The sequence below is a fragment of the Tinamus guttatus genome, unplaced genomic scaffold (assembly GCF_059628265.1).
Source record: "Tinamus guttatus ecotype Peru unplaced genomic scaffold, ASM5962826v1 Tinamus_guttatus_pri_ptg000226l, whole genome shotgun sequence".
NCBI lineage: Eukaryota > Metazoa > Chordata > Aves > Tinamiformes > Tinamidae > Tinamus > Tinamus guttatus.
In genome coordinates this window covers 3,823,979-3,839,683 of record NW_028288760.1, presented here as the reverse complement: position 1 = coordinate 3,839,683, position 15,705 = coordinate 3,823,979, and the positions used below count along the sequence as shown (strand labels likewise).

At 54.1% G+C, this 15,705-nt stretch overlaps 2 protein-coding genes across 2 annotated transcripts in view; one reads left to right on the top strand and one right to left on the bottom strand.

Annotated features, from left to right (window-relative positions):
• RC3H2 (ring finger and CCCH-type domains 2) overlaps positions 1-6,230 on the top strand; it is a 33,605-nt gene extending 27,375 nt beyond the window's left edge. Inside the window, exons 20-22 of the mRNA XM_088525393.1 lie at positions 2,447-2,621; positions 3,419-3,600; positions 4,706-6,230. Of these exons, the coding sequence (XP_088381519.1) occupies positions 2,447-2,621; positions 3,419-3,600; positions 4,706-5,257 (909 nt within the window). The 3' untranslated portion in view covers positions 5,258-6,230. The remainder of the gene's footprint in view (positions 1-2,446; positions 2,622-3,418; positions 3,601-4,705) is intronic.
• A 1,889-nt stretch (positions 6,231-8,119) lies between these two features.
• Positions 8,120-12,794, bottom strand: PTGS1 (prostaglandin-endoperoxide synthase 1). The gene is made up of 10 exons (XM_088525377.1): positions 12,665-12,794; positions 12,423-12,563; positions 11,749-11,892; positions 11,333-11,514; positions 11,067-11,150; positions 10,502-10,748; positions 9,525-9,811; positions 8,690-8,837; positions 8,215-8,600; positions 8,120-8,137 (listed from the first exon to the last, which is right to left on the bottom strand). The coding sequence occupies exons 2-9, from the start codon at positions 12,445-12,447 to the stop codon at positions 8,236-8,238; spliced, it is 1,482 nt and encodes a 493-aa protein (XP_088381503.1). The 5' UTR covers positions 12,448-12,563; positions 12,665-12,794; the 3' UTR covers positions 8,120-8,137; positions 8,215-8,235.
• Positions 12,795-15,705: the final 2,911 nt, after the last annotated feature.

Here is a 15,705-nt window from a genome sequence, read left to right as displayed (position 1 = left end):
CAGAACACAATAAATGTGCTTTTTAAATGACCCAATTTTACCAGTATAAATGAACAGCTGACTTTGGCAGTACTTGTCACCGTCTCTTAGCTGGCAAGGGAGCAGAACAGAGAAAAAGGAAAAAAACAGAGTGTCAATTAGATCAAATGGATCTGAAGGATCAAAATTCCCCGTACCCAAACATAAAATTATGCCTCATTACTTGAGGGTGGGGGGAAGAAACATTTATGGAAGCTTTTGATTAAAAGTCAGCTGTAAAAGTAAAGCAGAGCCTGGCTGCAATTTTTACTGCCAAAAGCCAAGGTCATTTGCACATAGCCCATCTGTTTCTCCAGAGTAGATCTCCGTTACCCAAGGCATGGGAATGCATGCGTTTTCTTAGCTGGGCAAACAAGTACATTTTACGGTAGTTGTGATACAACACACGTGGCTTTTATTTGTACTGCACATACCCACTGTACAGCCACTCAGAAGTATTGTGGTTAGCTTGCAGCATCTGCTGTCCGCATTTATACTGTTTACTGCGTATTCTTTTCCCTGGAAGTTTTAAAGGATTTTTTTTCTTGTTGCATTGATTACATTTTATATATATAAAACAAATTGCTTAGCTGGAAAGTTTGGGAAAAGAGGCCTGTTTGTCAATTGTACAACCGATTGTGAAGCTCTAGTGTGAATATTTTTACGTCTGTATTAGACATTTTCTTTGCAAATCTATTGTTCGATTGAAATGTAAATGAAATAAAAGATGGTGTACACCCATCATGTATAAAGCAGGCACCATCGCTACGATGGATTTAATGCTCATTTTTATGGCGCATTCTCAGCTTCTATTTAAAACTATAATTTAAAAAATAAAAATCTTGTAAAATGAGAGGGGGGGTGGAGGAAAATAGGTGGGGGAATGAGTTCTCTGCTGTTTGTTTCGGTTCTGGAGGCCCCAGTCGTGCTGTTTCCCTTGTGCTAGGCGTAGGCGGCGGCCGGGCGGCGGCGGCGCCGCGCGGGTGATGCTGTGTGTGTGTTTGCTGTCGCACTGACGTGAAGAGGTATTTAGCTTTGGGGGGGGGGCGCTGCTCACAGACTTAGAGCATCTTTTTTTATTATTATTTTTTCTCAGTGTTTGAGAGAATTGATGGAAGAAGTTTGCAGTATTTGACATGTATTTGCATGCACGAATAAAATTATTTGTCCACCTCACGCTGCCTCTGGTGCGTTCGACGGCGCCGCCGGGGGCTGCCGCGGCCGCCGGGGGGAACCATTCGCGGGGCTGGGCGGGGGGGGCGGGCGGTGGCGGGGCGGTGGGGGCGGCTCTGCGGGGAGGGGGTTGTGAGGCGCCCCCCCCCCCCCCGCGCCTCCCGCCGTGGTCGCGCCCGCAGCGCCGCGCGGGGGCGCCCGCGGCCGCCGCCATTTCGTGACGGTGCTGGGCGGGGGGGAGCGCCCGCCCCTTCCCGCGCTGCCCCGCGCGGCTCCGCGGAAGGCGGCGGCGAACGGCGGGGTCCGGAGCGGCCCTGCCCGGGGCGCGGGGCGGGCCCGGCCGCGCGGGGGGCCTCGGCCCTCACGGCCGCTCCTTGCGGGAGACCGTCGCGTTAACCCCGGTCGCTGCCTTCAGCCCGAGCCGTCTGGCGGCCGGAGCGCTCCTCCCGGTAATCTGCTTTGCGCTACGCTAAGCGCAGCGGGGAGGCGAAGAGCCCCGCTGGGCCTCGGGCTCCGGCGGGGTCTAGGGGCCAGCCCAAAGCGGCTGGCAGTCATCTTGCCTTTTATTTTTTTTACTAATAGCTTCTTGGACCCTCTAGGTTGTGGGTTGCGGGTCAGGGGCTGCCCTCGCGCCCGGGCAAGGGGCAGAGCCTCTCCCGCACGCGCGGGATCCGGCCCGGTCGGCGGCTCTCCCGGCGGAGGCCGTGTGGAGCCGGCGAAGGGGCGTCCCCAGGCGCTGCACTTTCCATCCCCGGGAAAGCTCGGACGGCTCCGCGCTTGTGAGGTGAGATGCTTTCCAAGACTGTAAGTGCCGGTACTGTAAAATAATGCAAATAATTCAGAAATTGGAAATCTGCACACTGGTGAAGTCAGCCTGGCAGAGCTGCGTGGGGGAGACTGCTGAGACTTCTCAACCGGTGTTTGGAAAAGTCATTCCTAGTGGAAAAAAATGTATATTGAAGTTATTTTAATGAAGAAACAGCTTTTATGATGCTTTTTTAGTAATGAGTCTAAAAGCGGGATTTTACTCATAAAACTTCTAAATATGTTTGAAAGTACAACTAATATAATTCTCAAATAACTTGACTGTCTGTACTGTGGTAACTGCACTGATAATGGGTTATAAACTACTGTTCTGTGACTAAAAAAAAATTCTTTTAGGAAGTAAAGGACTATCATTACACATCTGAATTGGTGTTTCCGGTTGCATATGCGAAGAGGAGATACATTGTCTGTTTGGTTAATTTATTTTTAGAACACAATGACTGCTTTGGATGATAAGCTACTTGGCGAGAAGCTCCAGTATTATTACAGCAGTAGTGAGGGTGAGGATGAAGACAGTGAGAAAGAAGACAAAGATGGGGAGAGCACCCTTCCCGAAAGCATCGGGGAAGTTGAGCTTAGCGGTGATGGCAGTGCTGTCAACACAGGTAGTGTTCACTGGAATACTTATGTTGTTTTCTGTAGTCATTTTCCTTGTAACAAGCATCCTATTTTCATGTGTATCTGACCTGGGTAATCCTTTCTTGGCTGTAGTCAAGCCTTATTTTTAAAAATCTGTTCTTTAATGTTTCTCTTCTGAGAGACTTCAGCTCTACATCTGGAGCAGTTGGGCTCTGCTGCAGAACAGACCGAGTGGAACTAGAACATGTTGGCTGATAAATTATAAAAATCTTTCCTGTAAGCCAGACACTCCTAGTGTGACAACTGTAGGTGCTGAAAGAGTAGGAACTGAGGGAAAGTGGCAAGTCTTGGAGGCTCAGCAAGGTAATAGGAAGTGAAATCTGTAAGAACTACACTTTTGTACAGAAATAGATTCTATGATGAACATAGCATTTAATGAGCATAGGCAAACTTAACTCACAGATGGTTTTCCAGCGTATTATTTTGTTCTTATGAAAAGTCATACTAACAAAGGAGAATTCTTGATTGTTGTTGGTTCTATTTGTAGAGCGCATACATTCATCTTTAGAATAGCCTTGGGGACAGTTATTAGAGTAGCCTAGTTAGATAAGCTTCAGTTTTACACAGACAAGAGAACAGATAATAGTTCAAGGACATATAAATGCCAACTTATTCCTATTGTTTTGTTTTGTTACAACATTTTGAACAATATAAAAAGTTTGTGATGAGTCAGTGTTTTACTGATGCCTTACAAATTACTATTTAAAGAGCAGCTCTGATTTTGTTATTCTTTTGCACTAAGTGTCTGCGTATTTAATTTCAGGTCCAAAAGGAGTCATCAATGATTGGCGAAGATTTAAACAATTGGAGACAGAACAGCGACAGGAGCAGCGTAGAGAAATGGAGCGACTGATAAAAAAGTTATCTATGACATGTAGATCTCACTTGGATGAAGAGACTGATAAGCAGAAGCAGAAGGAGCTTCAGGAAAAAATCAATGGAAAGGTAACGTGGCACAAAGATGCTGCTTGGATGTTGAACACTTTGTTTTGTGAGTTATCTATGTGGTAAATGGGAATCCTTGTATCTATCAGGAGGTATGTGTTATTTCTTGCTAGTGAATGGGAACACAAAATAAGAGGTACGTTATTCGCCAGGTGTTGTCAAGATTAATTATTACACATTTGAGTAATATTTTAGGGACTCCATGTTTATCCATGTTAAGAGATACATAATTTAGCCAATATACTGAAGAAGTCCAAATCCTTTTCAGAGATACCTTTTTATATCTCTATCACATAAGTGAAACTTTTGGAAGTGAAATAGTAACGCAGCAAACCTTCCAGACCGAGGGTTGCATAAAATGTGGAATCAGGAGTCCTTATTGATTTTGGAATGTAGTAAGTGGTGCTGAGAATTTAGCTTTGTTCTCAGAATTACTTTACACTCCAGAGACTGAAAGTGTTGGAAAGAGTGAAAGGTTTTAATCACCTGGCCTATATAACCAGCCCTTGCAGTCCTAGTCAGAATCTGTGAATTTGCACACAATGTACCTTATTTGCAATTGGCAAAAATTAGCAACACTGTCCTGTACCTTGAATAATGCAGATATAGCTAATGAAGTAGGTGAAAGATACGAAATGCATAAAACCGACTAACTTCAGTTCTTCAGACAATATTATATGTTTTTTTGCCAAAAAAATGTTAATTGATAAGCAATAAAATGGAACAGATGATGCAAAAACAATCTAGCAATTTGACAGCATGGGCTTACATCAGGCACAGCACTCGAATCAGTGCTGGTAGCTTAGTAAAAGCCACCATTAACCCGAATTAAAGCGAGAGTGCTTGCATTATTAGTGCAGCCTGTGGAAAACAGAGTATCCAAACCTGAACTTGCTGTTCCCACTGGATGTGTTTTGTGATTGGATCAAAAAGGAGTATAATATATAGAGGGTGCTCCAGCCTTCATGGGCTGCACTTTGCTGTTGTTAGAGATGGGTGACCCACATTCATCCTCCCGATTTAAATTCTAGTTACGTAAGTGACCTATAAAGTGATGTAGATCTTTTCTTTTTCTCTTTATCATGTATCTTTGTATGCATTTTAGATGACATTGCAAGAATATAATATGATTCACAATGATGAAGATGATGAGGAGTTTTTACAGCGATACAGAAAGCAGCGTATGGAGGAGATGAGGCAGCAGTTACACAGTGGGCAGCAATTTAAACAGGTTTTTGAGATTACTAGTGGGGAAGCATTTTTGGACACAGTTGATAAAGAACATAAGACCACACTGATCATGATCCATATTTATGAAGATGATATCCCTGGTACTGAGTCTCTGAACGGCTGTATGATCTGCCTGGCAGCTGAGTACCCAACAGTTAAATTTTGCCGAGTAAAGAGTTCGCTCATTGGCGCCAGCGCTCGCTTTACTAACAACGCTCTGCCAGCTTTGCTCATCTATAAGGCAGGTGAACTCATCGGTAATTTCGTGCGAATCACTGACCAGCTTGGAGAAGATTTTTTTGCTGTAGACCTGGAGGCTTTTTTGCAGGAATGCGGTCTGCTTCCAGAGAAAGACCTAGTGCTGCTGACTTCTATACATAATCCGTCTGCGTGTTACAGTGAAGACAGTGATCTGGAAATAGACTGAACCAGTTATACCAAGGGACCAGGAGGTTTAGCTGTACTGTGGGTTATTCTTGTGCTAGAAGTTGTTTTCTTTATTTCTTTGTGTTGATATGTTATATTTTCCCTCCATGCACTTTGACTTTCGCTTGTTAAAACTTGGTTAAGGATAACATAAGGAGGTCCTAATGTTTTCTTAAATTACTTTAATAAAATGTGCACTAAAAATGTCTAGCTCTTACGTAATCCAAATGTATTATAAAGTTATAATTCAGTAAATGTAGTGAATTGTGTATTATATTGTCATCTCTGTTCTCCAAATCCCTTAGATTTTCCAAACCTTTTTTCTGTCAGATCACCTCTGTGTAGTCAGTCTCCTTAAAGGTTTGCTGAAGCAGCATATCTGCCCACCAGTTGAGATCAGGATGTGGTACCTACCTACTCATGAAGACAAGGATTGAGACCACAGATTAAGAAATTCTTAAGCATTCAGGACTTCTGTTAATCTGGAGCTGACCTGCTGCCAGTGAGTTAAGAGTTCAAGATCCCATCTTCCCTTCCCTGATTTATGGGCTCCTCCTTGGCAGCAATTTTGCTGTAATTATCATTATTGTTTTTCCTTTCTCACTTAAAATAACCAGAGCTTCTGACTTCATCCGAAAAATTACTTTATTATTTTCAGATGGAGAGGGTTCTGCTTTCCTTTATCTTATCTGAAACTTAAATGAGGAAAATGTTTTTTCAATTACAGTTCTTAATACTGGGCTTTTAAAATAACTCTCCCCTGGAGTCCATAGTGCTTACTCAAGCAGAAAGTGATTTCTGCCTCTTAAGAGGGAGACCAGCTCTAAAAGCAGCCTAGGAAGAGCTCTGATGTGATGCTCTGAAAAGTATCCCAGAGTACTTTTTGGCAAAATGTTGAATTAGGACTTGGTAGCATCAGAATTTCACCTACTATCTGTAATGTTCCTGAGAACTATTAAATCAGTGCTAAAATTCATTTTTGTCTGCTTTCCTATGACCTGCTTTGCCTGAGGTGGGAGATGCGTTTTGCCTGTGCGTGACGCCAAGCCGGGAGCTGTGGCTGAAAGCTTGATGGGAGAGGAGCCTTGAGCCCCTCGAGGCCGGATTGCTGGTGCCGGTGTTCAGGAGCGGGCCCCTTTCCCACAGCCCATTCCCTGTTTGAAGCTCAGTATCTAGCTTCTGCACAGAATGTTCAGCTGGATCAAGAATGTCACTATCCTGTTTTCCCTCTGACGCTAGCTCCTTGGGAGTCTATTTTTGTACAGTACATCAGTGGAGTTCACTTAGCACAGGGAAAAAAGTCCCGTGGGGGGTCGGGGGGCGTGGGTGAAACCTCTGGGGAGATCCTGCGGAGTTTTCCTCTGCCTTTTGTTGCAAACAACAAAGACCTTTTTAAAAGCATCCCTATTGCTGTTGCAGTTGCCCAGCAACCTGGATCCAAAAGTTCTCCTCCCAAAACACAGGGTCCCCCCTGCCCCGTCAGAAACAGAACAGGGCTTGGAGCATTGGCTGAGCCCCTTTGGTTCCTCATTATTGCTGCTGAGTGCTGCAGCTGTGTGTTACACTTCCCTCCCGCAGCATCTGTCATAATCATTTGTCACTGATCACACTTTATTAAAGTGTTTGTTTCACTCCATAAACTACAGCATAGTATAAGGGAGTAAGTTTCAGGGTTTCTAATACATGAACAGTTCCCCCTGCCTCCACCAGCCCTGTGCTTTGCTGGTGTAAGGCAGCCTGGGCAGCTTAGAAACCATTAGCGATTTACAGTGGGAGTCCTGCCCGGACGGGGCCCAGGGCTTGGGCTGCTTCCCTGCCCCTCCATGCGGCGCAGCGGAGACCCAAGCACCTGCACAGCCACGGGCTGCTCGGCCTCTCCTATCTCACCCCTACAAAACATCTCACCAGGAAGAAGGTTTAATGTACGCATAGATTTTATGTGATAGAAATACACCGTGTTGGGTTTAAGCGCTGTGTTTGCAGCATCTGCAGCACTGAGACACAAACTGGTGGCTGGGGGTGAGGCAGCAGAGCGGGTGGCAGGAGATCGGGGCTTGCGGATTGCCCTTCCAAAGCGCTCCATGCAGAGGGTCATTCCCTTTATTTCTTTGGCTATGGACAGCCCTGCATTGGGCTATATCTTGCTTGGGGCTGCCAGCTTTCACCAATGACTTGTTCTCCAGCAGATTCTGCTTCCTCCTGCCCGCTGTGCAGCGGCCTCTGCTAAGTGAAAGCTTCAAAACTTGCTGGAAGAACTTAGAGGGGTTTAAAAAAAATGTTGGAAGTGTCCATTTTCCCGCAGGTGAGCTGTGGTCTTCCTAGGACCGAAGCAGGGGTGCTGGCTGCCAGCAATCGCATCGTGTTAGCGAGGGATCGAGGCACCGCCGCGCCAGAACCAGCCTCTGCCGCTTGCTGCCCGTCTCACCGCGCACGCCAGCGTGTGCTCGGGCCCCTGCGCGGGCTGCCTTGGCCTGCTGCAGGACACGAGGACGCTGACGAGCTCAGAGCGCTCCACGTGCCCCCTGCTCCTCTGCGTCCTGCGGTTTGGGTGCGTAGGAAGCGTGCTCCTGGTCTGCGCTGCAAAGCGGCGGCGGTCGGAGGGCGAGAGAGCAGGGCGGCCAGATACAGGGAGCCCCCTGAACAACCCCAGAACTGCCTTAGTGCAGGGTATTTGTTAGCAAAATAAGGTGGTCTACTGAGGCCTGTTCATGGGAGCTATAATTTTTAAGGCACTTCAGCTTTTCTTGGAGCATGAACCAGCTTTCTCCCCACTGCCCAGGGCTCCAGCAATGTCATGGAGAAAGCCTGGAGCTGTGCGACCTCCTGTCCCGCTGGGTTTGGCAGAGGGGGTTTGCAGGTCTCCTCTCCTTCCCACCGTTCTCTGCAAGAGTGAACAGCACATTCAGGGCCAGGCTGAGTGCCTAGCCCAGCCCAGGACCGGGGGAGGACGGTCTCTACCTGTGCAGGGCCGTCGAGGTGCTAGAGCTCGGTAGATGATCCACGACGCTGCTGTGTCCCGCTTGCTCCTGGTTCCACAATGTCCGGCACACGAAAAGACACGTATGGGCACTTCTTCACGTTGAGGCACACGAGTTTCTTCAGCGACGCTGTCTTAACTATCTCAAAGCCAGTTGCTCCACCAAATGTGCTGGGTTTCCAGTACTCGGGGGAGCAGATGGGGTTTCCTAGGAGCCCCTTCAAGGAAAATGGAGATCCAATCTCCACCATGCTTTCCCCAAACATTGAATTGGGAAGGGGTTTCTCGAGCAGCAAGCCCACGTAAAACTCCAGGGCATCAATGTCTCCATAGAGCTCCTCCAGCTCTGCCGCCTTCTCTTCCTCTCCTGCATGGAGGGAAGAGCAGAGCACATTAGAGGAGCAGCCTACAGCAGGACCCGGCCTGGCTCTTGGGATGGGGCCGCTGCCCTCCTACCTGTCAGTTCCTGGAAGGACGTGTAGGGCTTCATGCCAAACCTCTTCCGATACTCGTTGAAGGGCTGGAGCCGCAGCTGCCGGGACTCCTTGATAACCCCCACGGCCACTTTCAGGACGTTGGCATTGATGGTTTGGCCTCCACCGATCTGCAAGGTGAGAACGCGCGGAGCAACGCGCGTGGTCACCACCAAGCACTGGCATCATCCCCACAAAGGCACCTGCCCACCCGGCCCAATGTCCCTCACACGGCTGCCGTGGCAGCGAGAGGAGGGGGATCCATGGGACAGCGCTAGAAACGGGAGCTGCAGAGGAGCAGCCAGAGTACGTGGGGCCAAGGCCTGTCCTGCCTGCAGCGAGGGGCAGAGGAAGGTGCCCGAGAGGCCGGTGGGATGGCTGCACACCTGCCAGGAGGGGGTTGTTGTTTCTGGGGATCACAGGGAGAACGCGAGCGGCCCGCGGGCAGCGGCTGTGCTCAGCCTCGCTGCTCTGCACCAGGCAGGCGGCCACGGGGACCTCACTGAGGTGCATGGAAGGAAGTCTCCATGCGATGGCAGCAAAGAACGGCTCCATGAGCCGCGCTTCGCCGCGTTCCGCTGCCCGTGACTCCACCAGAGCTTTTCCTCTCGCGTCTCACGGTCAAGCAGATGAGGCTGATCATGGAGGCCTTGGGGACAGGCTGGATGTGCCACACGCAGCCCAGGGCTGAGCACTGACTCTACTTGCTGCTGCGCTCAAGGTGGGTCTCAGGATCCTGGGGCCAGAGCTTTACTCGGGGGAAGAGGAGCCAGAGCTCGTCACCACCGTTCTGCACGGAGGGGAGAGCAGGAGCTTACCCTGCCTGCAATCTGCCTGGAAAAGGACTCCACCAAGGCCTCCACGCCGTAGTCCGTGAGCATGGAGGTGTTGTAGAGGAACTGCTCGTAGCTGTACTCCTCCCCCTGGACGATGAAGGAGTCCGGCATCAGCCCGTGCCAGTGGTAGAGCTGGTTGAACTCCACAGCAATGCGATTGCGGTACTGGAACTGCTCCCCGAAGAGCAGCTCGGGGTCGAACTTGAGGCTCAGGAAGTACCCGCTGAGGTGCTGAACGTAGTCCTCAATGACTATCTTGATGGTCTCCCCTGGGCAGGAGGAAGAGAGGCAGGTGTCACGGGAAAGCTGACCTTGATATACATAGAGATCAAAAATGGGTGATTCCCAGTGTGGTGACATGGACCACTTCAGGATTTTGGTTGAAAATTACATTTCATGAGATTACAGTAAATTTACAATAGGACATTAAAATGAGATGACTCAGAATTACAGTAGTTAAACTTTTTTGATGGGCCAAAGGAAATATTTTTGTTCAAAAAAATTGCTCATGTTCTGACAAATTACCTCTATTAACAGAAGATGAGATCTGCTGCGAGCTCCTCGCAGCCTTGGAGGGTGGCTTTGCGCTGCCCCCCTAGCACAGCCACAGCAACCCAAGGGCAGCTCCTCCAAGGAGCTAATGTCACCCCCCTAGTGCCTAATCCTGTAGGTGATGGCTTTTGGGGACACATAACTGCTGCCACCAATGCTAAATGGCACAAACATCACAACAAAAGAGCCACAAGATCAAAAGGATGCAGATAAGCCTTCTTCCCACGGTGAAGTCCTGGGAAATGGGCTGAAATTCAAACAAGCACCATGCAGAATAGCAGGACGTGGTGCCAGGGTGAGATACAATCTCCAGAAAGTTCCGGAGAAACTCTGCAAGCAGAGCCAGGGCAGCCACCACCCTCCGAACACAGAGCTCCAAGAGACCGTCCTGGGGCGCTGCCCCTCACCAATGAGGATGAGGCGGGCGGTCTGGAAGAGCTGCTCGTCGCCCCACGTGGGATGCTCCCGTTTGAGGATGTCGCAGACGCGGTTGTGCTCACGGAGCCAGAGCGTGGCGTAGAGGCAGAGCCCTGGCAGCAGCCCAAACACCTCCTGGCCCATGGCCATCTGCTGCTCCTTGGGCATGGCGGGCGGGTAGACCATGTGCACGGGCGCGTGGGCGAGCGTCGGCGGGTACATCTCGCCATCCACCACCTTGGAGAGACAAGAGCGGGCAGGAGGAGGGGACAGGCTGGGACTGCACCATGAAACCCTGCTCACTGGGTGCCTGCAGAACCCATGGTCCTTCCCCAAGGGGCTGGAGGGCGGTGGCAGGACGTGCCTATGGACCTGCCCAAAGAGGTGGCTCCAACCAGCCGCCACCAAAGTGCCTGGTAGCACCAGGAACATGGTCCTGAGCGCTAGTGTCTCCCAAAGCTCCCGGGGTCTCAAACCCAGCAGCCACCAGAGAGATACCGGCTTCAAACACCCACCATGGGAGCAGGGCAGCCTTGCTGCACGTGCTGCTGGTACCTGGAATTTGAGCTTCCCATCCTTGAAGAGTCGCAGTTGGTGCTGCCGCTGCAAGTTGTCCCCGTACAGGTGCCCAAGGTCCACCTGGAGAAAATCCAGGACCTGTCACCAACGTGGGTCCATGTCCCACCTGGTGCCCAGCACTGCTGTGGGGCAGCGGCTTCTCCGCAGGGTTGGCAGAGACTGGAGGTGCTGGCGAGGGGCCAGAGCAGCCGCCAGGCCCGGGAAGGCACCGGGCGCCTCGCGGGCGAGCGTGACACTCTCACCCCGTGGCCCAGCGCCTTGGTGAAGCCGCGTCCCATCTTCCCAGAGGTCTTGAAGAACTGGTGGGTGAAATGCTGGGCGAAGAAGGCAAACATCAGGTTGGTGCCCTGGGGGTCGGCTTCGAACTTGCGCCGCAGCAGGAACCTCTCCGCCAGGAGCTGGGCATCCGGCAGCTGCTTCCTCCCTGCGGGGACAGGGAGGTTTGGGCACCTTACACTGCTTGCACACAGGCCACAACGTGACCTGGCGGGGAGACACCCGGGGGCTTTTAACCAGCCCCGCACTCTGTTCCCACATGTGTTTCGAGTGCTGCCCGGCCTCAACCCCCGGCTCCCAGGCAGAGAAGGGCCCTGGCAAAGCTCTGCGGATGCATCCACTGTCGGGAAAGCCGGGACACGGCCCCGTGGCCAGCACCTACCTTTGGTGCCCATGGGCGTGGGGCAGCCATCGGGCACGGGCGGCAGCACCCGCGTGTAGTAGCTGACATTGGCGTAGGCCTCCCAGCTGATGTAGCCATAGGCAGAGTTGAAGGTGGGCGGGCTGGGGATGAGGTTGGCGCGGGCTGCGGGAGGGCAGAGCCGCGTGTCACCCGCGGGGCGGCCGGCGCCGAGCCGCACCGGCCAACGGAGCCGTGCGAGCCGGGCCCGGCGCACCCAAGGATGCAGCCTAAATATTTACGCCATGTGATAAATGTCAGGACGGGGGTGAGTAATAGGGGCCTCATGGATGTTTCCATCCGCTGCTCCTGGAAAGCCGAGCTGCTGGCAGCTGCCCGTGGTTTCCTGGTGTGCCGCGGTGCCCAGCTCTCCCCCAGCTCAGCTGCTGCCGCGCTGCATCCCAGTGCCTGTACTGCATCCCAGCGCCTGTACTGCATCCTGGCACCCACCACCGCATCCTGGTACCACCACCGCTGCCCCTGGCATCTGCCACCTCCCCAGTGCCCAGCCCTGCACCCTGGTATCCACCACCACTGCCCATGGCACTTGCCACTACTGCATCCCAGTGCCTGGCACTGTATCCCAGTGCCCAGTATTGCATCCAGGTGCTGCACCCTGCCCGCCATGTGCCCCAGGCCTCCGAGCACCGCCTCACCTGTGAGCACCAGCCGCATGAGCATGTCCCGCACGAAGGTGGCATTGATGATGTCCCAGAACCACTGGAAGTGGGTGAGGATGAAGTGGAAGAAGGCCGGGCTGGGCTTGAGCAGCGAGCGAAGCCAGGTCCAGAGCTCGGCTGTGGGGAGACAGCGCGGCCGGCATCACTCCCGGCCGGGGGGCCGGTCCCGCACGGCGCCGGCCGGGACGGCAGGACGGGGACGCTCCCGCGGGACTCACGCGTGGTGCAGTTGGGCCCGGAGTAGCCGGTGCGCGTGCAGTCGCACTCGTAGCCGTCGAGGCCAACGCTCACGCAGACGCCCTGGTGCTGGCAGGGGTAGGCGCAGCAGGGGTTGGCTGAGGGCACAAGCGCGGCTGTCAGTAGGAGCTCGCCAAGCTCCTTCCCACGGCCCCGCTGCAGCCCGATCTGCCCCGGAGTCACTGCCGGAAGCCTTTCCTGCACCCCGTCCCTGCAGGCTGCCCCGGCACTGCAAGCCGGCAGCTCCCAGGGATCCCAGCCCTGGAGCTCCACTGCTCCCGGCCTTGCTGCTCCCGCTGCTCCTGCTGCTCCCGCTGCTCCTGCTGCTCCTGCTGCTCCTATCGCCACTGCTCCTGCTGCTCCCAACCCTGCTGCTTCCACTGCTCTTGGAGCAGCACGGCCTGGAGCAGTGGCCCCGCTCCCCAGCCAACACCAGCATTCAGCTTCCCCCAGCTCCCCAGAGGGATATTTTCCCCAGTAGCATCGCTTGGACCTGCAGGGCTCCAGGGTGGGGATAAATCACTATAAATGCGATACCAACACTAAGAGCAGCAGTCGCGCCCAAGCAAGCGTTTGCTTTGGCAGGCGGCCGGGTTGCACGGAGGGAAGTGGCAGGCGCGGGGCTGGGGCTCCGTCGCCATCCCGGGGCCGGGTGCTTCCCCTGCGGCAGCGCCACCGTCTGCATCTGCACACGCCAGATAAGGCGCACGGGCCGGCGCACGGTGCCACGGAGCCATCGGCCTCTGGGCTCGCCCTGTGTGGGACACGGGCTCCCGAGGAGCCCCGTCCCCGAGGAGGCCTGTGGCAGAGCTCCAGATCTCCGTAAAGCATCTCCCTGGAGCTGTGCCGCCGCCGGAGCTCTCGCCAGCACAAACACGGGCTTTTCCAGGGGCGGCAGGTTGCAGCCTGCAGCTAGAGCTGTGCCAAGGACACGAGGAGGGGCGGCAGCACTGCAGACGGCAGCCCCGGCACCTCCATCCTGGTCCTCAGGGACAAAGGGAGAATCCCCAACTCCTGCAGTTGGGACTCGCGGCTCAAACATTTTCTGTGACCTGGGAAAACACAGGGCTGAGGCATCCTCAGCGCTGGAAGAGCCCAGGCGTCACCACCACAGACCTAGACATCCCATCGCACTGCAGGAGGGGGCCTGTCCTCGGTCCTTGCGCAACCACCGAGCTCTCCCGCCCAACACCAAATCAGCTCCAGATTTTCCTGGAATTTGGGAACAGGTTCTGAGGCAGCTGGGAGCAAAGGGCAGCGCCTGGAGCATATTTCCCTGTCGGAAAAGGCGACCTACAAATTAATTTCTTCAAAACATAGGCCTAATTTTGCAAAAATCCCTCAGTTCTGGAGCCAGCTGCTGTCTCTGGCAGCGATGCCAGGGCTGCCAGTGCCTCCGTGGGGCCACACGACCTGCAGCTCCTGCCGCGGGCCCCACGCACTTGGGCTGCAGGGTTAGCTCAGCTCCCTGCGCGGCCTCCAGCCGTCCTGGCCTCCGCTCGAAGCTTTCCAAGCATCCTGACTCCAACGCGCACCCACAGCGAGACAATAAGCAGATTGCTGGTTATTGCAGATGCTTTGACCTCAGGCTGCTGGTTTCTTTTTTTCCTTTTTTCTTTTTTTTTTTTTTTTTTTTTTTGCAAGAGAGGAATGTTTGCGAGCTGAGCCTAGTCCTGCCTGAGCTGGAGCTGGAGCGGGAGCAGGAGCAGCCCCTGGTGCTGCAGCTCTCAGCCCTGTGCCAGCTGGGGGACACGGGGCAGCTCGGGGTCTTGGTCCCCAGTGTGAGCGCGGATACCGCGTGCAAGGCGAGGGCAGCACGTTCCAGCAGCGGGCGGGAGCAGCGGGACCCGCAGGGGCCGCAGGGCTGGGATGGTCCCGCCGCCTCTTCCCGCCCCGTGCAGGAATCCAGCCCGGAGGCCGTCGGCGCCTGGGGCATCCCGAGGAGCTGGACGGGAGCCCCGTGCGTGACTGCGTGCTCAGCGCGCTCGCTGACAAACCCCAGGCGCGGGGATGATGACATGTGCTCGGCCGAAGCCGCACGCTGCGCGTCGGGCGCGCACTGCTGCTCGCTCCGAGCAGCCGCCGGCTCCGCGGGCAGCGCGGGGCACTGGCACTTGCTCTCCTGTCCTGCGTGGGTCCCTTTGGGCACATGTGGCCTCGTCGGGCTGCCAGGGCCACGGCTGAGGCGGTGCAGGGCCGGGGGCTCCTGCACAGGCACAATGAGCTCCATGCGGGCGCAATGAGCTCCACGTGGATGCAGTGAGCTCTGTGCAGGCCCTGGTGTCCCCTCCTTACTCCCTGCATGCAGCCCAGCCTGGGGTCTGGAGGCGCCTTTGCAGGGGGCAGAGGAGTCCCAAATGTGCAGCCCCAGGCACCGCAGACCTGAGTCACGGCAAGGGCAGCGTTTGCAGGGAAAACCAGCAATGCTGGGAGCAGCTCGGAGCTGGGGAAGCTGCCCCAGGGAGAGCAAATGCCGCACGTGGGAGCCAGGCACAGCTTGGCCACATCCGCTGGTCCCCAGGAGCGGCTCTCCAGGCCTCTCCCCAACCATCAGCTCTGCTGCTACTCTTGGGATTCCTCCATCAGATGCTTCCCATGCATAGAAGAGACTCATACATGGACACCTATCCCAGCTGGAGCATCCTCTCGTTCTCCATGGTTGCATTACACCCTGTGGCAGCACGTTCCCCAGCTCCACGGGGACGTGCGGGGATGCTCAGAGCCTGGTGGCCCTGGGGCCACAAGGGGCTAAGCAGGTCCCCACTTTCCCAGCCAGGCACCAGCTCCTGCTCCACCAAGATCCCGACTACTCGCTGCATTGTTGAGCTCATTGGCAGTCCCTTTGCTCTGCAGCAGCCCCAGGGCCATTCCTGCTCCTACACAAACCCAGGGCCATTCCTGCTCCTCCACGGACACGGGGCCACATCCTGGGAAGTGGCCACGCTGCCCTTCACCCACACAAGCGCAGCCAACAGCCCTACCAAGGGCAAGTGATGGAGCCAAGGTCCCGAAAAGGCTGCGG